This window comes from Vanacampus margaritifer, chromosome 3, assembly GCF_051991255.1.
Source record: "Vanacampus margaritifer isolate UIUO_Vmar chromosome 3, RoL_Vmar_1.0, whole genome shotgun sequence".
Lineage (NCBI taxonomy): Eukaryota > Metazoa > Chordata > Actinopteri > Syngnathiformes > Syngnathidae > Vanacampus > Vanacampus margaritifer.
Genome location: NC_135434.1, coordinates 7,603,470 through 7,630,649, shown reverse-complemented (window position 1 = coordinate 7,630,649; position 27,180 = coordinate 7,603,470). Strand labels below are relative to the sequence as shown.

The following is a 27,180-nucleotide window of genomic DNA, read 5'->3' as shown; positions in this document are numbered from 1 at the left end:
ACCTTGCGGGCACTACAGGATTTCAATCCATTACGGCGTAGTGTGTTACCAATGGTCATCTTGGTGACTGTGGTCCCAGCTGCCTTGATATCATCAACAAGCTCCTGCCGTGTAGTTCTGGGTTGTTTCCTCACCTTTCTCATGATCCGGTTCACTCCACGAGGTGAGATCTTGCGTGGAGCACCAGACCGAGGGAGATTGATGGTCAATTGGTGTGTCTTCCATTTTCTAACTATCGCACCAACAGTTGACTCCTTTTCACCCAGCTGCTTGCTAATGGTCTTGTAGCCCATTCCAGCCTTGTGCAGGTCTACAATCTTGTCCCTGACGTCCTTAGACAGCTCTTTGGTCTTGCCCATTGTGGAGAGGTTGGAATCTGATGCATTGATTGATTCTGTGAACAGGTGTGTTTTTATACAGGTAACGGGAACTTAATTAGGAATACCAATTAAGTAAGAGGACTAATGTGTGTGCCTCCTGGTCACATGACCGGTCTGTGGGAGCCAGAATTCTTGCTGGTTGGTAGGGGGTGAAATACTTATTTTCCTCAATAAAAGACAAATAAATGTTTAAAATTAATATAATGTGATTTCCTGGGATTTTTTTAAATATTCTGTCACTCACTGTTAAGATGAACCTACCATGAAAATTATAGACCGTTCCTTTCTTTGTAAAGGGTCAAACTCACAAAATCACCAGGGGGTGAAATACTTATTTTCCTTACTGTATATATATATATATATATGTATATATGTATGTACTGTGTATATATATATATATATATATATATATATATATATATATATATATATGTATGTATATATGTATGTATATATATGTATGTATATATATATATATATGTATGTATGTACTGTGTATATATATATATGTTCTCGTTTGAACCAGTTTGCTAGTCAAATATGTTTATTCCACATAGGCAGACTCCTGCCTCTGTAACCAATAGCACTCTATAGTAATTCACTTTTTAAATAAATCACACACACAATAATAGCATAATTCTTATATGTCAATGTCCTGTTAAACATTTCATAGAAGCGCATGACAATAAATAGAATGTGAAATGAGGTTAAATCACATATTCCTTACCAATAATGTTATTTTGTGGCACTCATCATTATTTAGCTTGTTTTCTGTATTTTTCTCAAGCTACATCGCATCCTCTGAAGTCCTCTGGCTCCTCTCAATGGCGAGAAGCGTCACACTTTGAAACCCGTCGCTGTACTGAAGGAGCGCAATTTAACAAAGAAAACAACTCTCTCTCATCTCTGTTTATTATTTAACGTGTGCTATTTTGATGTGCTTGTCAGCATTTTGTTGGCACACGCCTGCTTTCTTGCGGCTGCGTGTTTTTTTTAACGTCACTCCCGGCAGCCGAACGCAAGCAGCCATTGTTAGTGCCGGGGAGCGACGGTAGCAAATACGACAGCTTGACAGCACTCATTAGCGTATTAGACACAAACAGTGGCACAGATGCTCCCGGTCAGTCCTTGGTCAGCCCGAAGCTTTGCATAACGGCCTACTGACAGGTGGCTTTGTGGCCCTGTCTCATGGTTGACAGGGTGGTAAAGCGAGAGCTCATCTTCAATGGACTACTGGGATTAACAAATACAAGAGCTGTTCAGCACATGTTAAGCACACACAAACCCGTATGCGCAGTAAATTAACGTAGGACCAAATAGACAGGTTTCACATGATACTTATTGTGGATAGTTGCTATGTTCAGTTAGGCCTCGATATAGCAGTCCGACGTCAGAAATCGGGAAGTGTCTGGGTGTCGGTATGCGGAGTCTGATTATGTCCGCCATCTTGGTGAAAAAGTGTCATTACTATCAGTAGTAACAAGTTCAGAAACTGGATTACCGTATTAAGGGCAATATCGCCAAGTCAGTATTTTTGCAATAATTAAAATCAGAGGTGGGCGCGTCAATGAATTTTGAGCATCCGTCAACAGTCGGGACACCCTTCCGTCATCACCAATCCATCAATATTTCAAGCAGAACCGTCAATCGAAATGAGAATCCGTCAATAGGGAGGTTTCCATCCAATTGTTTCGAATTTCTTCATAGACATGCGATTTATGCCCATTCCTAGCTGTTCTTTTTTTGTGAATATTGAGAAGGGACTCCATCACTGTAGATGGCGGTATTCACCATAGAGATGTGATCCACCAGTAATTTAAAAGAAGAAGAAAAACACAAAGTCATATGTCATATATGACGTCATATGAGTTTGCTTTTGTAATTCTTGATAAACCGTAGCGTTTTTTTGTTTTCCATCTAAAATTGCATTAATATTCACATCTTTAATTAACTCGTTCACTGCCATTGACGGCCCTATACGTCAAAAAATCATTTGAACAATTTCTATTAGTTTAACATTTTTTTCCACATTTGTTAACAAGAGTATGGAAGCCTAGAAAAAAATTATTGTACATTTAAAACAGATATAAAATTTGTGATTAATCGTGAGTTAACTAGTGAAGTCATGCGATTAATTACGAAAAAAAAATTATCGCGTAACGCCCCTAATTTTTGATAATCTTTTCTTTCTTTAAAAAAAAGAAAAAAATAATTGTATTTTTTGTTTTTAATAATCTTTTCTTTTTAAAAAAAAAAGAAAAGATTATGTAAAAAATTAGGGGCGTCAGACAATTAATTTTTTTAATCATAATTAATCACATGACTTCACTAGTTAACTCACGATTAATCACAAATTTTCTATCTGTTCTAAATGTACAATAAAAAAATTCTAGGTTTTCATACTCTTGTTAACAATAATGGGAGAAAAAAAATTAAACTAATAGAAATAGTTCAAATGAATTCTTTACGTCTATAGCCGTCAATGGCAGTGAATGAATTAATTCCAAAAAGATTTCTGTTTCGGTCAAAACATGCAACTGTCTTGTCAGCGTTTATTCGCAAAACCTGTTTCCATCGCCAAAATTCGCATTTTCCTTTTTTTGATACGCTTCAAAATCTACCCTCCTCCAAGCGTAAAAACTTTTTGGGCGGATTTTGTTCCCTTTTTTGAATTTCTAGCGTTTTCATTCTGTTATATTTTCTCATTTCTTGAAAATTCGAATAAAAATGGGTCATTGGAAACCCCACTGTTTCCGTCATTCGAAGTGGGAATCCGTCAATGTTCCGTCAATCGTCATCCACCAAAATGGGCCGTCCGTCATTGACAGATTGCAGAATTTATTGACGGATGAAAATCCCCTTACGTCAATGCTTAGTTTGTCAATTTTTCGAAGTTTGCTGTCAATCATCAACAAAATGACGGATTGACAGACCTTCCGTCAATATAGACGGAATGCCCACTTCTGATTAAAACATAGTAATGAAATCAGCGAGTGATTTTGTGGCGGTTCAGATAAAGGAAGTGAATCAGTATTTGACATTTCTGAGACGTTCATGTGTCATTGTGACCTTGAAGCTTAGCAAGAAATCTGAATGTGTGAAGAAAAGCAAATGTTTTGCCCTGGCTTTTGAGTTTCAGAGTGTGAATAGAAAGCAGCAGACAATCCGACGTCACTTGCGCTTTGGCGAGATAAATATCAACATTATGACTGCTTGCAAAATCTAATGAGCTCCAATACGAGAGCTGTTTCAAAAATAGAGACGAGAGATTTGGATTTTTTTCGTGTAGAGTTTCCATATTTTGGCACGGAAGGATAGACGGAGAGCGGACTGTCAAAATGCTGTGGCAAGTCACTGATAAAAGATCAAATAACTGAAACGTTGGGCAAAAATCTAAGCGAGCACACATAGTAAAGCAAAAAAATATATATTTATTGTCAAGGTGTTCTGCTCGCGGTTCCCTTCAGAGAGAAATGTTGCCTTTACTGTAACTATTGTCATTTGTCACAGCACAGAGATCAAAAGTTCACTTCACACTTCCACTAGTTGGGGGAAAAAAAAGAAAAGGAACGCTGGAGGCGCCAATGTTTTGTAAAACTGAATAAAAAATGACATTATTTTTCCATCACACCTTTTTGAAGTTTTTGTAAGCCTCAAGGGTGAAGCAGAATGGGTCGAATATGTACTTTGCAAGAGAATCAATGGGAAGACTGTGAAGTAGTTTGAGGGAAAAAGTGGGACAGCTTAAAAAAGAAAGACACTGAAGATTGACTGACCCTTGTGAAGAACTTTCTTTTAATTTGCTCCGCCAGAAGATTTTGTGTCAGAAACGTCTTGCAGATCACAGGCACTGCACGGAGTTTGTGACGTTCTCAGTCAGCTCACAATGAGTCATCACCACAGAATGCTTTGGCAACATTGCACTTGATTACTTCGACCAAAGAGATTTTATTTTGAGTTTTCTGAGTTTTTTTTTGTTTGTTTGTTCAGAAACCAGTCTTTTTGGCTAAATATATATATGTATATGGAAACATGTTTATCTAGTGAAAGAAGAGAATCTATGCTTTATTTTGGTACACTCAGTGCTTGTATTATCAAACAATGTGCGGGTCTTGAAAAATCATTCCAAAACAGCCGGCAATATGTCAAACTCGGCTTTGAAAATGGCTGGCAGTGAATTAGTTAATGAGGAACAAGTTGGGTTTGGGAGTTTTGGGGTATTATACATCTGTTATTGTCGAGATCTACATTGCAGTACCAAATGATCCGCAAAACTCATCCAATTGCGTGTTCATGTATTCTTCTAAAAGGAGAACGAGAGAGAGTAAGAGAGAGCAGTATTTTTCGAATGATCAATAATTAACATTTTAGAGCCAAATATGGTACGCCAAATAAACACTAAATATAAGTAATATTATGCCTATATTCCGACATCAAATAGAAATGTATTAGAATTAGGGGTGTTAAAAAAAAATCGATTCGGCAATATATCGCGATATTACAGCGCGCAATTCTCGAATCGATTTGATATTCGGCCGAAACGATTTTTAAAAATCTTTTTTTTTATGGGAATATTCAACAAAACGTCTTACTTAGGGTTAGGATTCACACAATAAGCATACAGACGCTCCCCACCTTACGAACGAGTTACGTTCCGGACGATCGTTCGTAAGGTGAATTTGTTCGTAAGTTGCTTCAGTGCTATATTTTGTATTATAATTTATGTTTAAAGCCTATATAAGTATGTTGAAGGTTTATATAAGTATGTTTAAGGCTTGTACAAGTAACCTGCATTGGTTTGTACTGAAAAAAAAATTAATAAAATGGAGAGAATACGTACAGTACTGTACTGTACTACGTATGTTAGAGTACTCGATGCTTAAGGAGATGATGGAGGAGGAGGAAGAGGAGGATTTTATATCATGAGAGATTCTTCGTCGTCGCTGGAATCGGCTTCAAAAGTTATTTCCTGCTTCATGGAGACCGGCATTTCTTCCTCCTCCTCCTCCTCGCCACGTTGCTCAGCCTCCAATGAGCTCTCACAGCGCCAATCGTCGGTATTAGCGGCGGAAAGAAGCACTACGCGCAATACAAAATCGAACTTACGGCATTTCTTTCCAAACATTTTTCGACATACTGTACGCGCAGAAATGTTGGTATGTACCGTTGTTCGCAACTCGAATGTTCGTAAGTAGGGGAGCGTCTGTATTTTATTTAATTGCTGTTCAAACATGAAACAGACTGCAACCTGTTTGCTAAATGCAGTGGCTCAGTTATATGCCTAAATTTTCAAATAAATAAATACATTTTCATACAAATCTTACAGTGTTCATGTTTACTGATTACTATTTTCCAAATTTGAGTTTTGAAAAAAAAAATCACAATTATCAATGTATAGATTCGGGATTAATCTGTATCAAATCGAATTGTGACCTATGAATCGTGATATAAATCGAAATCGGCAGGTACTGGGCAATTCACACCCCTAATTAGAATGCACTGTATGTACAATTGCAAGCATTTGATGTATGCTCGATAGGGCTACAATATGAACCTGCTGCTTTTATAGGGTCCATGTAGAATGCAATAATCCGTTGTCCATGTCTTTCGCCTAAACGCATAATTGTGAGGACCGTCACGGGAATAAAACGTGTCACACTAAGCCTCTATTGAAATAACGTCATGCTTTGGAGCAAGAACTTAAATCGAGGTGAGGCGTTGTGCTATTTTAAGAAGCCGAACCCGGAATATAATCTATTGAGGAACCATATTTTTTTTTCCCCCTATTGTTTGGCTCCACAAATGCAACCACGCAAAGACAATCCTGACATCAATTTGCTTTTTTGTACCTTGAGACACTGTAATTGTCTAAGTCAGGCCCCATCAATGGCAATTACGCAAGACACCTTAAACGCGCGCACAAAATGAACTATCCTCACTGTTGTCCTCATTGATTATCATTATCCATCTGGCTGTTTGAGCGAGGTTGTTTAGCTTGGCGGTTCAACCTGCTATTTATCACGTCCGCAGTTTGAATTGTAAATTACAATTACAGTAAAAATCCAGTATATTTATTGCACGTGGCGCTACCGTTTTGTTTTCTAATGACTGTGTGGATCAAACTAGTAATTGTACATGCACTGTGATTATGAAGGCAGCCCACGAAATCATTATGCACCATGGATGCCTCATTATAGGTTTGTTTACAGATGTGACAGGATCAAGGTAATATCGGTTCAACGCTAATTGGTAGTCCTAAATGATGATGCAGGTTATTATTTCCTGACGGCTTTGTTTAATTATTTACATGAGGTGGTTTGTTCTCAGCACAGTTCAGCATACAAATTGACAAAAGTCAACAAATAAACTAGAACTGAATTGCTCTCTGTAAAGAGCCAAGTCAATTGAAATAACTCCATTGAAGGCAACTTTTTGAGAAAAAAGAGCAGAAACATGGCAGAAGGCCAGGAAAATAAAAGATTTTTGACCTTGTTTGGACAATAACACCGTTTTTTTTTTTTTTTTTTTCACTTGTGAGACGGATGGCTACGATTGAAATGAAAACTTTTGCCTCCAATCAACTATTTGTGGGAATGCTGAAGAAATAAGTTAGTTCATGCATTATTCAGAAAGAGATTTAAAAATATTTGAATCTGAATAATAAATGGTTAACTGATTAACTTCCCCCATAGTTAACTAAACTCTTGACAGTTGAGCGAAAAATATAACAGTACACGATGTAGTGTTTAAAGCTCAAGCGAACATTGTAAATTTCTTTGCTTACGTTTCTGTTAACTGCATTTATGATGTGCATTTTTAAAAGCTTGACGGGTGTTTGCCGTTTTAGAAAAAAAAAAAATTCACGCTTGCTTGAGGTGGTTTTTGCTCTTTTCCATAATGGGCAACCTTTAGAAAATGTTCACATGTGGCATTTAACTCTATTGCTACAATAGAAATGAGAACAAAAAGCATTGTTTATTTTATGGACTATTCAAAGAAATTACTGCTGAATATTAAAGCATTAACTGCAGGCCAACATGATTGAAATTCTGTCGGTCTACCTCTTCTATTTAATATGCTTCCAAATGAGCTTCAATATGAACTCAATGTATGAGTTAATGAAGATCTGGCTCTATACAGAGACAAGAAGCAGGGAGACTTGTCACAATGAAAATCTCTCTATTGACAAAAATAGCCACTGATTAGCATTTCTCGCTGATAAGCATCCTATCTTATAGTTATCGCAAAGCAGCGTGACTCATCTGGAAGGAACTGAGTACCACCATAGCCCTTACCCTTGAGCGAGGTTACTCATGTGAGAGTGTATATATCTTATACAAAAGAAAAATATAATATACATGACAAAACAGAGTATTGTTCTTCCTAATAACTCATTAATATGACCTTACATCTGATTCAGACAAAAAGGAAGAACATTTTCAAGTCTCGCGGCTGACAACAGAAAATGGATATTGCAACAAATTGTGGGCAGGATGAGCATTCTGCATCCTCCTGACTGCAGTCAAAGTTTCTTTTTTGCAATGTGTTTTTTTCTCTACAAAATATCACTTCATAAAAACGTAATTAAATACAGCGTTAGCATCGTGAGGTCATGCATTCATTGTGCCGCTGGTGTGTGTACGTTGGCCACCAGGGGGCAGTATAATATTTCTACAGTATACACACGAAGAAAACAGCAGCGACTGCTCAGTAAGATGCAGTAAATTAATATAAGTTGTATTTCACAGCAGATAAAGTGTAAGTGTTGTTATATTGTTAGTCTACGTGTGTTCATATAAAGGGTTACGATGACACCATGATGTCAGGGATCATTTCTTTTGCCTTTCAATGGCATTTTGCGTTGAGTGTAAGCATTTAGATAGCAGACATTCACCAGACAGTTATGCTGTGTTTGATTACATAAGTCATTAAAAATGTAATTAATGTTATGTTTATTGTAATTGATAAATATGATACTATGGATACTATTTTAGTGTGTTATTTGTTTGTATTGTTTTTAATTTTGTGTTTTTTTCTCAATAATATTGTGATTTATTTGTACTGTATTCACGTGTAGCACTTTGATGTTTGTTGTTTAAGTGCTCTGAATCAAATTTAGTTGAGTTGAGTAAATACACAGTGTTTTATGGTTAGTTTTTCAAAGTGGGAGTGGAGAGCTGTAATCATTTTATTATTATTATTGTTATCATTGATACTTGTTTCTATCTTTCAAACTGCTGCTGGTTTTGGCTATTTTTAATGAAAGAATAATTACTTGTGTTTTGTTTTTTTCATTATTATTTTTCATATACCTCTTTAGTCGTAGGTACCGGTAGTTAGAGTCAGTTTCGTCAGTGCATCCCAAAGGGAAGAGCGACTATCCTTATTTAAACTACATTTCCCATGAGCGGTGGTTTTTCCCAGCATCCTTTGCGCCACGCAAGCGCTATCTCTCCCAACAGAAACCAGAAGAAGGTCGCAGTTAGCAGCATAGCAAAAGAAATCAACACCTCACCATGTTGAGACAAGCTGTAAGGCGATTCACGACGTCTGCTATTCGTTCTTCGCATTATGAAGAAGGACCAGGCAAGGTAAAATAAATAATAATAACTGATTCAAAGCAGAAGTACAATGTTAAATGTGGTCATTTGAAATCGCGGCCTATGTTACGTCCGGACCTTGGTAGCTAAGGTAACCTGGAGGTCATGCTGTGAACTTGTCAACATTATTACAATGGCTCTTGAAACGGAATAGACTTTAAAGCAGCTCGTGGGCGTAACTGTCAATAAAGTAGACCAACGTAAAAAACGAAGCTGTTAAGAAGGGTAGTTCTTGACAGGCTACGTGCGGTTAGCATTAGCTTCGTAGCTAAACAAGCTGGTCCACTCTGATTGTCATAACAAGCATGTTTGTAATATTATTCCATAAGATTATGTTTTAGTGTTGATTAGTCGTTGGAAGAATAGCAAACAACATGTCTTGCTCTATCCCCGATTGTGATATCATTGACAGCAGTAGTTTATTTTATAGTTGTGACAGTGCATGACTGAATTCCTTGTATTTGTATAGAATCTTCCATTTTCCGTGGAAAACAAGTGGCGCCTGCTGGGCATGATGCTGGTGTTCTTCGGCAGCGGCTTTACGTTCCCCTTCCTTGTGGTCAGACATCAGCTCCTGAAACAGTAAAATGTCTTCTGAGGTAATTATTATTATTATTATTATTATTATTGGTACCTGACAAATCATTTATCATTAAAAGTAATCTCACCCCCCCCCCCCTTCTTTTCACAGGTCATCAGCAGGAACATATTATGTCATCAGACTTCTACATGTGCAGACCAATGGGATTCTCTTAAGTCTTTGTAAATAAAATGCCCTAAAATCAGATCATGTCATTTATTTATTTTTTTATGACAAAACTGCACTCTTGTTTTACAAGAGCCAACATAATACCTCGTTCTGCATTTGGTGTCAAATCAAAATCATTTTAAATCTCCTGCCTTTTTTTTTTTTTGCGCTGCAGAAATATTTTGATGGACCATTAAATAAGGAAAAATATATTTAAAAAATATAAGTCAGTATTAGTGGGAACCCTGCACCTTTTATTCAACTAGCCTTAACAATGCAATGGCCTCAATGATGCTCTCAAATAGCAAGTTATTTACTACAACTGCAAAACTTGTTTGTATCAGGCTTTTTTTTTTCTTAGCCCATAATATACACAGTAAGAAAAGAAAATATTTAAGCAAGACTACTGAGCGCATTGCATTTTCTTAACATAAGCTTTAGGTTCTAATGTGATTGTCACTATTGGCTACAACCTAAAGCGTGCATCGATGAAAGCTTTTTTTTACAACCCATCTTAAAATTGTAATTTCACAACTATCGTTTTGCAATGTCAGTGGTTGGAAAGAGTGGAGTAAAATGTATAAAGCATATTCCCATGTTTGAAAGAAAACACTTTTTCATCTCGCCTTTTGTAAAAAAATAAATGACTACATTTTGAGGGGGGAAATAACTACTTTTTTTTTTATTATTGATTATACAGGGCAATACGATCATCTCATGGTTTGCACGTCTTGCCTCACAGTTCTGAGGTTCAAGATTTGGATGATTTGGATCTCTGCTCTGGCCTTCCAGTGTGGCGCGTGCATGTTCGCCCTTGTGCTTGCTTGCATTTTCTTTCTCCCGCATTCTAAAAACATGCAAGATAAGTTAATTGAAGACTCCCATCACGTTTCCAAAGCCAGTATGAAGACACTGCGAGTTGCCTGCACTGCTCTCAGTAGTTTGGCCTTTCCTTTTACAGCAAGTTAAATACGCCTCAAAACCTCATGCATATACTTATCTTATGACCTGGAATCTGCATTAATCAAGTCCTGTATAACATCGCAACTTTAAACTAGCTTTAAACATTAAAAATGTAAGCCGCGTGGGGAATTTTCATCTTCTTGCCTCCTGATGGCTCTGGCTCCTTTCAGGTGAACTCTTCGTAACTTATTTCCATTCAATTAACCTTGTGCTCGTGGCGATAATTATCCGAGGACAAAGTATTCAAAAGGTAGTGTGTAATGTGAATTTTTTTGTTCACTGAGTTGGCACGAACCCACACAAGCCAATGTGAGCGTGAAAAACAACCTGGCAAATCTTATCTTAACACAACATCCCTAATAGTGACGTGTGTGGTATTTGTAATATATCATATTGTGTGTGCTTTTGCAAGTCGCACCACTCATGCTTCTAATAAGGTATCAGACATGTAATGGGGTCAACGAGTAGAGAGTGTTTTTTATGTTTCCCTTAGAATAGGTTGTCCTTTGTGTATAGCTCAAGGGGAGAGAGAGAAGATGTGCTCTTAACGCACATCGTCGCAGCATTCTAAATCTCCAAAGACTTTTCACTTAAGGCCACATTTAACTCTTATATCAACCTTTAATTTGTCCTGTCTCCGCACGTGAGGCAACAACATCGGCGTCTCATGAGAAATTGTCGACACTGCATAATGCATGGCATTGAAATTCTGCTCTATGTGATCTCGCCGTATCTTTCTCCGCTTATACAGACGACAGCGCCGAGCCCCGTCGTCGCCGCCGCCAACAACAATCTCTTTTCAGAATGTTCCCTCATATCAGCGTGTAATGAGGCATCCTTCATGTCGCTCATTCTTTTCGCAGACACCTCTTAAGAGCTCTCCAGGCATCAGAGACAAATACGTGTCTCTGAAGTGATGTTTCATCCCAGCGCCCTCCGCTGAGTATTACACAAGAGCCTGTGAGCCTGTGAATATGCGACTTCATGATGCCATTTGTCAGACAAGAAACGCTTGTAGATTTTTCTTTGGACTCTTCCAAAGATGAACTTTTGTTCTATGAACTTTGGTAGCCTGTCACTGAGAGCACAAATCTACCAGCATATATTTCTATGGCATTTGATTCAATCTCCTTGATATGCTATAAGTCAAATTTATGATCAGTTAATTGAATAATTTACCTTTTTTTTCATACATTTTTCAATCAATCAAATCAATTCTTTATTTCTATAGCACCTTTCATGCTTTAAAAGCAACACAAGATGCTTCACATTAAAAATAAATTCCTAATATAAATTATTATAAATATAATTATATTATAAATAAAATACATTTTTAATGTAAGATCACTGATTTCCATGCATACTGATCACAAGCACCTTGTTCAAAATAGCCTACCAGAAGGAGTCAATGGGAATTTATGTATAAAATCATAAATGGTCAAAAGGTTTAATTCTTTACATTACATTTAATTCTGTGGCTCATACAGCAGTTTTAACCGTCTCATTAATTGATACCTTTAAGACTTTTTTTCGCCTTCTAGTGTCGGGGTCTCAAGAAACACACACCAGAAGGTGCAGCACAATTCCCATTGAATTGAAGCAAAAAATGTGACCAAAACCATTTAATTATTTACATTACATTTAACTAAGTCATTATTTTATGTTTTTTCATGATATGCTATTCTAATTAAAAACTATTCAAATTAATAAATTTAAAAAAAAAAAAAAAGGGGGAAAAAACACTCATTAATGGCATTTCCATTCATTTCTATGGGGGAAGATGATTTGGATGACTGTATTATCATCATGTAATGTAAGGTTGTTTAGTTAGTAAAACGTTGCAGCACAATGCCCATTGAATTGAAGCAAAAAATGTGACCAAAACCATTTAATTATTTACATTACATTTAACTAAGTCATTATTTTTATGTTTTTTAATGATGTGCAATTCTAATTAAAAACTATTCAAATTAATAAATTAAAAAAAAAATGGGTAAAAAAACACTCATTAATGGCATTTCCATTTATTTCTATGGGGGAAGATGATTTGGATGACTGAATTATCATCATGTAATGTAAGGTTGTTTAGTTAGTAAAACGTTGGAGCACAATGCCCATTGAATTGAAGCAAAAAATGTGACCAAAACCTTTTAATTATTTACATTACTTTTAACTAAGTCATTATTTTATGTTTTTTAATGATGTGCAATTCTAATTAAAAACTATTCAAATTAATAAAAAATTTAAAAAAAAAAAGGGAAAAAACACTCATTAATGGCATTTCCATTCATTTCTATGGGGGAAGATGATTTGGATGACTGTAGCCTTTTTGATTCGAGCGCAGTACATTTATCATCATGTAATGTAAGGTTGTTTGGTTAGTAAAACGTTGCAGCACAATGCCCATTGAATTGAAGCAAAAAAATTGACCAAAACCTTTTCATTATTTACATTACTTTTAACTAAGTCATTATTTTATGTTTTTTAATGATGTGCAATTCTAATTGAAAACTATTCAAATTAATATTTTTTAAATGAAAAAAAACACACTAATTAATGGCATTTCCATTCATTTCAATGGGGAAAGATGATTTGGATGACTGTATTATCATCATGTAATGTAAGGTTGTTTAGTTAGTAAAACGTTGCCTGTATAGTTTTATAATGGTGATATTTTGACCTAGTTGACCATTGTCATGGAATAGAAATGTGTTTGGCTTCCAGTATTTAAAAGTGCCTTTTCAAAGTTATTTCCATATTTGGCCCGCTTCCCCCTGAAAAATGACATGGGATGTGGATTTGCGTCTCGAGAAAGTACACATTTTGGATTAAATGGAGTGGAAAATCACATTATTTGGGCGTCTCGGAGAGAAAAGTGCACTCTTTTAGGCATTTATGGTATAAATGTTTGATCTATTATCTAGCATTAAGCTTCTGAGTGGAGCTTTTAGGAACCCTAGGTGATGCCCCACTCCATCAGTGTGGACAAATTAGACACAGTGGTGTTATCCTGCTATAACGGGGGCCAAGCTGCAGTGCATTTCAAGCGACTTAGCAAAAGTCTGTGCTGGAGGAGGTCATGTTGCAGCGGGGGGGGGTTTCCTATAGTGCTCGCAATAGCCCGTATGACACATTTCAGCTGGGCTCGTCATATCTCCCCGGCGCGGAGAAGTCGGGGGTGGGAAGCGCACAGTAGCGTACAAGGAGGATGACACCAGCATGCCAAGTCTATTCCAGGACTTTGTCACGGTCCATTCAGTATGCCAGTGTAAGGGAATATACGATTGTGCGTTTCTTTTACCAGCATTTGCATCTTCATTATAGCAAGTCAACTCCTTATAATTGCATCGAATGCTTTGCCATCCCGTGTGTACAAGCTCTAATTAAAACAAAGTGTAGTCATTAAAGATCAATTCCATGCTAGTTTATACTCATTCGAAGATTGCTTAACGTCATGCATGCTAATAAAATAACAGGTTATCCTCATTACTGCAGCAACTCAAAAGGTACGTCTTCACTTAGTCATTTCTGTTGAGATTTTGTCCAAGTGGCAAAATGCTGTTTTATGCGCCCTCCCTGATAAGCCGCCATATTTGCAGCATCTATGGCCATTCATTGCGGCCTCTGTGGCGGCTTCAGTAGCCTTTTTCCACATCACACACGTGGAATCTAATTATAGGGCTCATTTGCACTTCAGAGCAGAATATACAGAGCTTGGCTCGGTGCAGCCAGGAAGACTCGATATTTTACGATTATCTTCCTTTCTCATGCAGATGAATGGATTATAGTCTACCATTAAAAAGTCTGTGTTGTTTGTGACATTAGTCCAAATGAGCGTGGACAGATTAAATTCACTCTATGGGTGACTTGGATGAGCTCTAATAAGCACTTTGTTGTCATCCCGCACAGCAACGGTCGCGGCAGTCGATTGATTACGGCTCACGTCAGGATGGCCGCACGCCGCTTATCACGCCGAGAGGTGGAAGGGAAGCGAGCTACTGAACAGGAGCCTCGCAGGACTCTCTCCGTCAGTCCTTGCGAGTTTCAAGGACACACTCAAGTTTCCTGCTAATCACATCCACTTATCCGCTACTGTCTCTGTTTACCGCGCTCCGGCTCAAAGATGCTGACTCACGAAACTGCCCATGCGGAAAAGCTACACGCGCCTTCCACTTTGGCGGCGAAGCCTCAGCCAAGCGGAAACGATTCACTGTCAAAGAACATCAAGGATCTGTTTGTAAAATGGGCCCTTACTCACATAGTGTTTGATGGTCTAAATCAGTGGTTCTCAAATGACGGTTGTGTGTACGTAAAGGCACTCCCGGGGGGGGTACGGGAGGTATTAAAATATATTTCAAGAGTATATGTAAATATTTCTGAAAAATATCAGTTTATAAAATGTATTCTATATTCAATGGGGTATTCAATTTCAGTGTCCTAAAAACCCATCATTTCCCCCATACCAGAATGGTTCGACCCAACTTCACCTGTCAATCACAATTTTATTTAAAATTGAGTAAATTATTTATTTTTGAGAGCTTTACTATGAGCCCAAGGGATGACACTTAATGCTGATAATATTTTTTTATGTACACAAATCTTTATTTATAATTAAATTAATTATTTATTTCTTTTTTTTTGTTAAATATATTTTTGTGACCACATAAATACAAAGAGAGTCGCAAAGTTTAAAAAAATAAATAAATAAATAAATCAGACACTGATGGCACAGCACTCGGTTTTAAGTCTTTTTATGTATTTTTTTTTAAACTTAGCTCTCAGGTACCTTCATGCCCAAACATTAAAATACTGTAGTATAGTAGGGGCAAATCACTTTACTTGAAATAATAATCTATTTAAAGGCATTCACGGCCGTGGACGATTATATTCGTCAACTGGAAGCCAGCTGTTTATTGCCACCTCATTTTCTCAGACTTTTTTTTTTAGACTGTACAGATGCTCCCCTACTTACGAACATTCGAGTTACGAACAACGGTACATACGAACATTTCTGCGCGTACAGTATGTCGAAAAATGTTCGGAAAGAAATGCTGTAAGTTCGATTTTGTATTGCGCGTAGTGCTTCTTTCCGTCGCTAATACCGACGATTGGCGCTGTGAGAGCTCATTGGCGGCTGAGCAACGTGGCGAGGAGGAGGAGGAGGAGGAAGAAAACGCCGGTCCCCATGAAGGAAGAAATAACTTTTGAAGCCGATTCCAGCGACGACGAAGAATCTCTCATGATATAAAATCCTCCTCTTCCTCCTCCTCCATCATCTCCTTAAGCATCGAGTACATCTTCCAAAAGTAAGTTAAACTTCATTTTATTTATCTTATTACGTACATGTACATACTGTGTGTGTGTCTCTCACTCTCTCTCTTTAACATACGTAGTACAGTACAGTACTGTACGTATTCTCTCCATTTTATTAAAAGTTTTTTTCAGTACAAACCAATGCAGGTTACTTGTACAAGCCTTAAACATACTTATATAAACCTTCAATATACTTATATAGGCTTTAAACATAAATTATAATACAAAATATAGCACTGAAGCAACTTACGAACAAATTCACCTTACGAACGATCGTCCGGAACGTAACTCGTTCGTAAGGTGGGGAGCGTCTGTAGATAATTACTAGTCAAAAATCACCAAAAAGGAATAGCACTCATAAATCAATGCAATCAATTGGAGTATAGCCTACTATAGGTGTGTAAAAAAATAATAATAATTTGTAAACCCTCAGTAGGACTGTGATGTTCTGCTTCCACAAGACTTGCCCCAGCTCTGAAAACCCAGCAGTGAAAAATATTATTTTCTCAAGTGCACCATCCCTTCAGACACTTCCAGATATGCTGTAACAGCATGCATGCAGTGTGGGAATGAGGTCTAACAATGTGAGGTCACGCCAGATGGAGAGTGAGAATAAAAGGCAGAAAAGCTGAACAGTTGTTATTGTTTTCACTGCCGCGGATTTTTCTCTTTAGCGCCATTTAGAGAGAAAATATTTGAAGATTTCCTGGGAACTATCTGTCTGCCCAATGTTATCCCACCCACAGTCTGCTTGCACTCAGCGAGAGCTCGCTGCCACACACCTCCGAAGTCACATCTGTGTTTGCACATATTTAAGCCCCCAAACAGATGTACAAACACTGCTCGGGTACATCCACAGGCACGCCACTCAAACCGTGTGTGTTTTTTTGCGTGCGGAAACAAACAGACAGGAAGCCCGGAATAATCTGTCACATTTATGCCAAGGCCGCGTATTTGTGAGCACGTCCATTTATGCATCATTGCATAAATTAAAGGGAGTCATTCAGGTGTAGTCAGCAATCAGCACGTCCCGTTGAATTGATGCACGGGTGCCATCGTTGCAGAGGCGGCAGCTTTTTTTTTTTTTTTCTGGAGAGCTCAGTATTGTTCATTCGGTAATTTTACCGATTTGACATGTCATCATCATTGCTCTTTTTTTTTTTTTGTATGTGCGTGTGTGCGTCTCTTCTTAAAGCAACATGTCGATGAAAATGAATTGTCTTTCATTCAATTAGACAATGTGCATAAAAAAATAAAAATAAACATTTCAATGACATTTGATTCCCTGAAAACTGATCGCTTGTCACCAAAATTTATGTTCACATCTCATACTAAAATATGAAGACAATGCTTGCAATATTTATTATTTTATGAACGTCCGAAGCACTTTCCGCTTCATATCGTCCTAGACCGAGAAAAATTATACCAAAACGACGACCAGTCGTCACCGAAATGTATGCGCACACATCTACTCATGCCCACTTCACACTTGGAAAATATTAGAACGAAAGTTGCTTTTTCCTAAAAAAAAAATATTGTCACGTAAATTTACGAAAACCGTGGTCAATTGTTACCCAAATTTACGCGTGCATGTATTGTATATGCATGTCCACTTACAGATTCCAAAAATACTAAAACCATCGCCCCAATATTATGGATTTATAGACGTTGATATAACCCATTTCCTTTTTTTATTATTGTTATTCTTTTTTTAAATTATTTTATTTTTTATTTTGAGTGAGCTCAGCATTGTTCATTCGGTAATCTTACCGAATCGACATGTCATCATCATTGCTCTCTCTCTTGTTTCGCTTTTTCCCCCCTTTTCTTTTTTTTGTATGTGCGTGAGTATGTGCATGTGCGGGGGGTGGGGGGGGGGGCATGTGTGCGTGCGTGTGAGTGTGTACTCATTAGTTCACCTAAAACCTATTAAAAAATCCCATACCGCTCACCTAAACCGAACACCTCAGAATCCAGCTAGAGTCGTGAGGTTGTCAGGAGACCCGAGGAAGGATCAAAGAAAAGTGAAATCCAGCACCGACCAGACATCACCTACTACCAAGCAGAATCTTTCATCAACCCCAAATTAGGGAGACCTCAAGGACAGATGAAGCAGAGTGAGATCCACAGACATTAGCCTCCACTGATTCGAAAACTTGAGGAAGAAGCAGATTGTGTTTGAATTTCGATAGATTCTGGTGTGTTGGATCTGGCATGTATGAAAATCTCCACCAAAGATATAAGCCTACGTATCTATCAAGCAGAAATGTTGCTAATTCTGCTTCGTTTGAGAATCCCCATAGATGCCCGAGGTTTGGATTGGATGTTTTTGAAAAACAAAGCACATGCTAGCCATGGCTAAATGTTTTATGCTATTAAAACAATGTGTTCACATAGCTTTGCTAACATTATGAACTGACTAACAAAACAAAGAAAAAAGTCGGAACTGGCTTGTGATAACTGAAAAAAAGACACTTTTTTTTAGTCAACGTTATAACAGTTCTCTTCAGGCCACGGATGAGAAACATTTTGCCAATCTATTGGTTTTGCTGTTAACGCCTGATTTACCGCTTCCGATTTGCGTTGTGTTTTTGTTTTTTGGTGTAGCATGGCCATCCATGGAGGTTGAAAGAAGTAACGAGCCTATTTTGACAAAGTAAGGAGTAGAAGCACTGTTTTCAAATGTAAGGAGTAAAAGTAAATTCAGAAAAAAAAAAGTTATATCCAAGTACAGTTACCTGAACATCTACTTATGTACAATGTCATTGCCCTCTATTTGAGCCAATCATTGTAAAGTGTGTGAGTCAGCACTTTTGTGATTGTTGCAAGTGTGTTTGACATCTTTTCAGAATCTTTAGTAGAGTTCAACTGTGTTGTCTCCTGAGCCAGAAAGGGTAAAAGCCTCCTTTGCGTCTGTCGAACAGCTCAATAGCGCCCCCATTTGGACAAACGTGTCAATACAGCACAAGGAATGAATTTAGTTGAGGGGGAAAACGTACGTTTCTGTACCTGATGAGAAACGAGAAAGTTTCAAAAGTATAAGCTTGACTGATTGACCCACCGTCATTTTAATGATTTTTTTTGTGGGGGGGGGGGGGGGGGGGGTCAGAAATTACACAAGCACTGTTTTGATGAAGCACAGCCCGACCACAAATGTTATGTGAAGTCATTAAGGCAAGATTGACACTGTAATGTAGCCAATCCATCAGCATAGGTAAAGAATTTTGCCACCCTCCTAAAATAATGGCATATTTTTACAAAAATGACCTCTGCTAAAAATAGGCTACATCTTTAGTTAAACATTAAAACTTCCATATCGGTATTAACATTTATCTCACTGCAGTTATAGATAAGAGATGAAGCACCAGATATAGAGGTTTCCATTGTTAATACTGTATTTTATTTGGAAGTGGACAGCCAACTTTGCGGCCCGCAAAATGAAATAGCAGTTTGAGAATTGATGTCAGGGATGGTATAGAAATTGTTGAGAGGATGCCACAAGGTTGTGATGGTTATAATGTCCGTGATGTGTCTTATAGCGCCCGCGTGTATGCTCGTGCACGCTATCCGCTTAAAACACTCTTTACTCTCACAGAAGAGGGTTGTGATATCCAATTAATAAGCAAGGTTAAAGTTGACTTTCCACTGGCTGATCCCAATCACAGTAGGTGCCCAAGTTAATTTGGTGAACAAAGTCATGGCAGGGGTGGGCGGCCACTCAGGGAAAAGTCAAGCAAAGAGAAAGGGATGGATGAGAGGAAGCACGATAAAGGCTGAAGGAAAGATTGCGGGCCTCCTCCTGACAGCTCAGCTTGCATGGCAAATGAGGAAGCGGAGTGAAGAGAAACATCTGCTGAATTTGTAATGGGAACGCTTGGATCACTTCAAGTGAGAGTGACGTTGGGAAAACAAAACAAAAAAAAGGGCCGAGCCCAATCCTCAATGACATGATCGTGGATTTTCTTGGATTGAGTTGCATTGTACTAGTTTCTTTAATTTTATTTTATTTATTATTATTTTTTCTTTGTATTGTACTATTTTTAATCATATTGCACGACGTCGTCACAAAACAGCCGTTATTTGATATTTCTGCATTTTAATTTATTCACAGTTCGGAGTATGAAGACAGTGGGTGACCTACGTCGACTGGCCACAACATTAGGTACACCTGCGCAATGTGTATGTTTTTGTGATGACTGTGTTGGATCTCATCGGTCAAACACAAATGCATGGAATCCGCTTGGGACTGATGACTGATGCATGTTGTTAGACTCTTATATACAGACAATTTATTTTCAGCTATTAGCAGTCAAGGCCACCATCTGCGCATACTCTGACATTAACTGCCATTGACGGCTATAGACGTCCAAAATTCATTTCAACTATATTAGTGTCACATTTTTTCCCACTTTTGTTAACAAGAGTATGAAAACCTAGATTTTTTTTATTGTGTGTTCATAACAGATATAAAATGTGCGATTAATCGATTAATTACAGTTTAAAAATGTATTAGTCTGAATTTTTTATAATCTTTTTTTTATTTTTTAAGCGATTATAATTTTTTAATTATAATTAATCACATAACTTCACTAGTTAACTCATGATTAATCACAAATTTTATATCTGTTCTAAATGTACAATAAATTTTTGTTCTAGGTTTCCATACTCTTGTTAACAAAAGTGGGGAAAAAAATGTGAAACTAATAGTTCAAATGAATTTTTGACGTCTATAGCCGTCAGTGGCAGTGAATGAGTTCATTACAATTTAGCAGATTACGTCAGTGAGGGAGCAGAAATATTAATTTCTAAGAATTCTTTAGCCCAATATTACCAGAATTTCATGATTGTTTCATCATTTTTAGCGGCGGTATTATCTCGGCATAAATCTCATCATACAGTAGATTCCCTTTAATGTGAGTAATTGTTTTTCATCCATCCTTCAAAAGATCCCCTATTGCCTAAATCAAAAGCGTTTCTGTACTTTGGTGTCATTTTCACTAGAATACATCGAAGCAAGCGAGCAAACTTAATTTGATGCTGCTTTGCTCTTTTAGACTTTGAAATTGGATTTCACCCATACTTCGAAGTTGGGCTAATGCAATTAAGTAAAGTTCTTTGACTTTAAATGTGATTTTGGTCTGAAGTGTCTTTGTTCTTAATGTCTATTCTCATAAGTTAATTTATTTCTCAGCGGGTGTTGTTCGGCAGTACATAATGGGGCATTTATAGGACCGAGCCGTGTATTGCTGTTCAGCTGCCCTGTTGTCAAATACCTTTGCTGCAAGGTGAAATTAATTCTCGCTCCTATGGGGAGAAGCTATTATTTTTGGGGTTTCTTTCATGAATTGGTCCTGCGCTAGCGCTGAAACTCATATGTATAGTCTTTATTATAACATTAAAAAGTGAAATGAGATGGACCTTTATAGTAGTGGCCATCACTCTATGGGACCTTAATAACAAAGGATTCTTCACAGTTGACTAATTTGAGCGACATTTCTCGATCCAAACCCTCAAACAGACGAGCCATGCCAATTACTTTTTACTGTCACACTAACTACTCCAATGTCCATGGCAAGTTTCTTGAAGCTCGCTCTGTTCTTGACAAACCAAAGCAGAAGGCCTTCTGCTACCAGCACGAATGAAATTGCTGAACTCCTAGAACAGGCAATTGCGCAAACCAGGAAAATACGTTTTTTTTTTTTTTTTTTCTGGAGAGCTCAGTATTGTTCATTCGGTAATTTTACCAATTTGACATGTCATCATCATTGCTCTCTCTTTTTTTTTTTTTTTTTGTATGTGTATGTGCGTGTGAGTGTGTATTCATTAGTTCACCTAAAACCTATTAAAAAAAATCCCATACCGTTCACCTAAACCGAACACTTCCAACCAGAGTCGTGAGGCCGTCAGGAGACCCGAGGAAGGACCAAAGAAAAGAAAGGAAAGTGAAATCCAGCACCAACCAGACACCACCCACAAACCAGGAAAATTCGAACCAGATGGTTGCACTAGAACTTGGCATCAACCAGAAATCTGTACAGGTAAAGCTTTGTTATTCTCTTTATTAATGAGGCTTTTAATCCTACTGAGATCCATAGACTTAGCATGGCTTTGAACAAACGCCTGCTGTAGGAGTTTGGCGTTACATTACTAGGTGCTAGTAGCACAACATACGCTGCATGGTTCGTCAGGAACAATCTTGTTTTGAGAAACTTCACATGGATAATTGTACTATGCAGCAAAAAGGCTTCTCGAACCGTCTGTGAACTAGAGTGAGAAATAGAAAGGCTTCTTGCCAGGGAGCAATTTTTGCAACACTGCTCCAATGTCAAATGGCGAGCCATGGGCAAGGGAATTATGTGCTTAGAAAAACTGCAACGCTCAAATTGTCCGATGCTGATAGCCTCATGTCTGACCCAATACTACCTGAAATGAAAAAAAGTTTACGTACAGTGCCTGTACGTGTCTATGCAAACATCCCCAATGTTAGAGTAACTGTGTTAAATCTAACACTAGAAAAGTGTTTATATGTGTCCGCTGTCCACGGCAATGAGTGTAAATCTGACACTTTTCAAAGTGTTGCTTTTTTCCAAACTTAACCAGTGTTTCCCCAACACTGTATGGTGTTAAAAAATTTTTTTTAAAAAAGACCCACAACTACAACTGGATGAATCGCTATTGAAATGTCGACAGCAAGCTGGAAAATTGGAAAGTTTCTCCTTCGCCGGAAATGAGGGTGTGGTCAATTTAACAAAAAATCGATTCTCATAAGAATTGCGATTCTCATTTCATATTGGTTCAGAATCCATTTTAAATGTCCCAAAATCGATTTTACTTCAATTATTTTATACTGTCTTGCCCTTGCTTGTGTGTGCCTTTATTGGGAGCACTGTTCATGTTGTACACGATTTGGCCACTTAGGGGCAGTGCGGTTCCGCTCGTCCCGATAGCCGCATAAAAGCAAAAAGTGATGATCAAGTTATTCCAATAAAAGTTTTTTTTTTTTTTTTTTGCAGTGTAGGATGTTAAAATGCCTCTCTGTATACATTCCTGAAGCGTTTTGTATGAGTAGTCGTTCTTTTGAGTGATAAAAGTGCCACGAGTAGCGCGCTAATTAGCATTAGCGAGTCCGACTGGAGTAGGTCATGACGGTTCTTACTTTGCACGTCTATAAATTGAAGCAGAAATCATTGAATTGAATCGATAATTGATTCCGAATCAAATCGCAGAACCAAAAATCGGAATCAAATCGAATCGTGAGACAGTCAAAGATTCCCAGCCCTACTATTCAGGTTCCGACTAACATCCACCTCAACATTCAAGAAAATTTACTCTGACAGTGTAACTTTTGTTAAAATAACACTGTTTACTGCATATTTTATTGAACACTGACCGCTTTGCTGTGTACTATTTCCGTTAATGGCGTTATTTTTCTTTTCTGTTTAGCTTGGCAAAATGACAGGTTGTACCAAATGTGGTTCCTTGCCCTATAAAGGGCGACAGCCAGGATGAAGCAAAAAAGGATATGAACAAAGCTATGGGGAATGTGTTGTGTTGGAAGTACAGTACTTACCAGAGCCGAGGATGCAAGCCCGCAGATTCCCTGGCTTTGGATTCCTTTCAGCTGCCATCTTTGAAGAAAGCGGGGAAGGTTGAGCATTTGGGAATTTTTGGAACCCTGCAAATGCTGAATCCAATCTGTGGCAGCAGCTGCAAACAACAAAAAGAAATATGGTGGCTGGGGAGCAAAGAAAATAAAAGAATAGTGCAAGTGGAGGGGAAAACTTTCTCTCAATATAGTGGAAGGAAAAAAAAAAAAAGAAACCTCAGACAAACGTTGGCTTCTTTCCAGGGGTAATGCGACAACTGTAAACACTTGGGAACGGCGCCGGCAGCTGAAGAGCAAATTCAAACAAAACACGTATAATTACGCACAATTTTGCTTTATGACGACATTATTCGAAGGAGGAAAAATCCAATGACAGAAAAAGAGCAAGTGGGGAAACAGTCTGCTCTATCGTTCCTGCTCAGACGCCGCCAGGATTCAACGGGAGAGAGACTAATCGCCTCTCTTGACCTTTGAGAGAATAGCGACATACAATCATAATCCACTGCGAGGGGAAGCTGAGCAGGTCTTAATATTGAGGGTTTCCACTGAAGTGAACAGAATGCTGAGGAAGATAAGCCCGGGAAGGATGTAGGCCTCATCACCCCTACGGAGTTCTGCTCTTGTACACGTTTGTATCTCTTAGTCTTACAGAGCTTCGGCGATTATGTTGGAATTCATTTATTTTCACTCTTAAAAAGGAACCAGGATGCTTCGGCTCACCGAGAATGCTTGAATCAGTTTAAAGATTTGTTCCAGCTTCTTTGCTTTGGGCTGCACTTTTTTCTCCCCCAGCCGGCAAAGCAGTGCATTGAGCTTTTCCAATGTAGCGATTCACACTTTACTTGCCCTCATTAAATTTACACTTTAATTCCCCTCGCCTGCAACTCTACCCCCCCCCTCCCCCGCCGATTCAAACGCTCTCATTGCACTTTTTTTATTTTATTTTTTTTTTTTTTTTGCCGCACAGTGCATGAGAGAAATAGCCCGCAGTGATGTGCAAGTGGTGTTGGAGAGTTTTCATCTACGCTATAGTAAAGACGATGGACTCGTTACGGTTACTATGGATGATCGACACGGTTCTGCGCTTTAAGCACTAGTTCTTACCTGAAGCTATTATAGAATAGAAAGCTTGGGTCAATTAAGGCTCACCTGTTATCACCTGAACATCTGTGATGTCATTTTCAGTCGACGGCCAAGTGGCAAAATGGCGGCCCCACGGAGATGAATGAAAACGCATTCACTGCCAAAGACGCCTATAGACATCAAAGATCAATTTTTTTACCAGGCTGGCAGTGAATGAGTTAAAGTACCACATTCTTTCTCCGATTTTGACCAATCCCGTTAGGGAGCGGTGAGCAGCAGCAGGAGCTGCGCTCGGGAATCGTTTGGTCATCTGACCCCCCCAATTCCAACCCTTAATGCTGAGTGTAAAGCAGGAAGGCAGACGGGTCCCATTTTTTTTTAGTTTTTGGTATGACACAGCCGGGGATTGAACCTACGACCTCCCAGTCTCAGGGCAGACACTCTACCACTAGGGGGCTATTAAGTTATTAATCAAAATATTCATCAAAATACCAGACTAGTGGGGCTGCTTAGAACATATTGTCCAGAATTTTGGGGGGGTTGACTTCCATTTTAAGAACTTTTCCTTTTCCTGGTTGTCAGTGTTAAAAGTGTGCATAATGTTAGAATGGCTTCAAATGATCTTAAACATACTTTGAAAGAATAAACGCGCTGCCTTTTTTGATGAACGCTTGGGATTACCTTGCGATGATACTTTAATGGTGGTCATGATGGTGGTACATGGAGAGCTGCTGTACGTGTTTTTGTTGGTGGTACTTGATGTAAAAAGTTTGAGAACCAATGCTAGATTTTATTAGAAGTGACCGCGTCCTTGGTTGGATCAGAGGAACTCGATTATTAACTCATTCGCTGCCATTGACGGGTATAGACGTAAAAAAAAAAAAAAAAAAAACATTTTAATTATTTCTATTAGTTTCACTTTTGTTAACAAGAGTATGAAAACCTAGAATGTTTTTATTGTACATTTAGAACAGATATAAAATTAATAAGATAATAAGATTTAAAAAAAAAAAGATAATAAGAAATAAGATTAATCGTGAGTTAACTAGTGAAGTCATGCGATTAATTACAATTAAAAATGTTAATCGCCTGTTGACCCTGTTTTTTTAATAATCTTTTTTTTTTTAAATGAATTTATGGCAGTGAATGAGATAATTATTTATTTATTTTTGGGAGAGCTCAATATTATTCATTTGGCAGCCTTCTTGGGTCAACATGTCATCATCATTGCTCTCTCTTTTTGTTTTCTCTTTTTATGTGTGTGTCTTTTTATGTGTGTGTAATTTTTTTAATGTTGAATAGAAAGGACATTAATCCTTTACAACCTCAATTTTTAAAATTTTACATTTAGAACATATATAAAATTTGTGATTAATCGTGAGTTAACTATTGAAGTCATGCGATTAATTACAATTAAATAATAATAATCTTTTCTTTTTAATTAGGGCCATCAGGCGATTCACATTTTTAGTTGTAATTAATCACGTGACTTCACTAGTTAACTCATGATTAATGACACATTTTATATCAGTTCTAAATGTACAGTAAAAAAAATTCTAGGTTGACAAAAGTGGAAAAAAATGTGAAACTAATAGAAATTGTTTTAAACGAATGTTTGACGTCTATGGCCGTCAATGGCAACGAATGAGTTAATAAAGGGCTTGTTTGTGTCCTAGTGTGTTAATACCATCAATTAAGACACCAAAAGCAACTGCTACACACACACATGAACAATCTGTGTGTGCTGTACCACATAATCAATTCAGATCATGACAAGTACAAATCTCCGGCACCTTATTATGACAAATAACAACGGAACATCAGACAGCTGGTAATGCAACCAATTTGTCTCCGTGAGAGTCGCTAATGATGCAAAGCAGCACCGCATGAACTCACCGGACGGAAACTTTAGATTGTTATAACGTTTTTGGTTGAAAATTGAAGCCCAATCAGTATCGCAATAATGGTCCTAAAACAACACTCTAAATCTATCATCTAATCATCTATTTTCACTAAATCATTAAGAGCTGAGCTGAGTGGAGAAAATGCTGAGATGCAGATCGTATATAACGAGTACAGTTTTGCTGAACAAAGCTATACAGTATATAAATTGGCTTTCTGCGTTTGCTCAGCAGGTTCCGGGACTTCGCTTGCGGTCACGAGGTCACGATCGCCGGACATCAATGTGTAACTCACAAATACCCTCAGCCACTGGTCAAACTTATGAAATGGTGTTATTGGCTATAGTGTGAGAGCACGTACAGTATAAAACAGGAGGAGGGAGCTTGATGCATAAACACGCGCACGTTGCAAACTGCCCTGAGATTTATGGCTAACTAAATCACGCGCCTTGTAAAAAGAATTTATGCCATTTAATTAAGGTTTTGCGCAATTATCTTTATTTACAGCTGCATACGGCAGGCAATGAGGGAGACTGTGGCACTGTGAGCCAAATAGAGAGGTTGTTATTTCCATGGTATTCTTCTT

The 27,180-nt window shown here is 37.9% G+C and overlaps 1 protein-coding gene across 1 annotated transcript; it reads left to right on the top strand.

Moving 5' to 3' along the window:
• Positions 1–8,786: 8,786 nt before the first annotated feature.
• On the top strand, positions 8,787–9,765 carry cox7c (cytochrome c oxidase subunit 7C). Its single transcript, XM_077561806.1, has 3 exons — positions 8,787–8,971; positions 9,450–9,579; positions 9,672–9,765. Exons 1-2 carry the CDS (start codon positions 8,897–8,899, stop codon positions 9,564–9,566), a joined length of 192 nt encoding a protein of 63 aa, XP_077417932.1. The 5' UTR covers positions 8,787–8,896; the 3' UTR covers positions 9,567–9,579; positions 9,672–9,765.
• Positions 9,766–27,180: the final 17,415 nt, after the last annotated feature.

Excerpts from the sequence above, each read along its gene's own strand:
- cox7c (XM_077561806.1), top strand. The coding sequence starts at position 8,897 with ATGTTGAGACAAGCTGTAAGGCGATTCACGACGTCTGCTATTCGTTCT. Across the intron at positions 8,972-9,449 it reads ATGAAGAAGGACCAGGCAAG|AATCTTCCATTTTCCGTGGA; the intron begins GTAAAATAAATA and ends GTATTTGTATAG.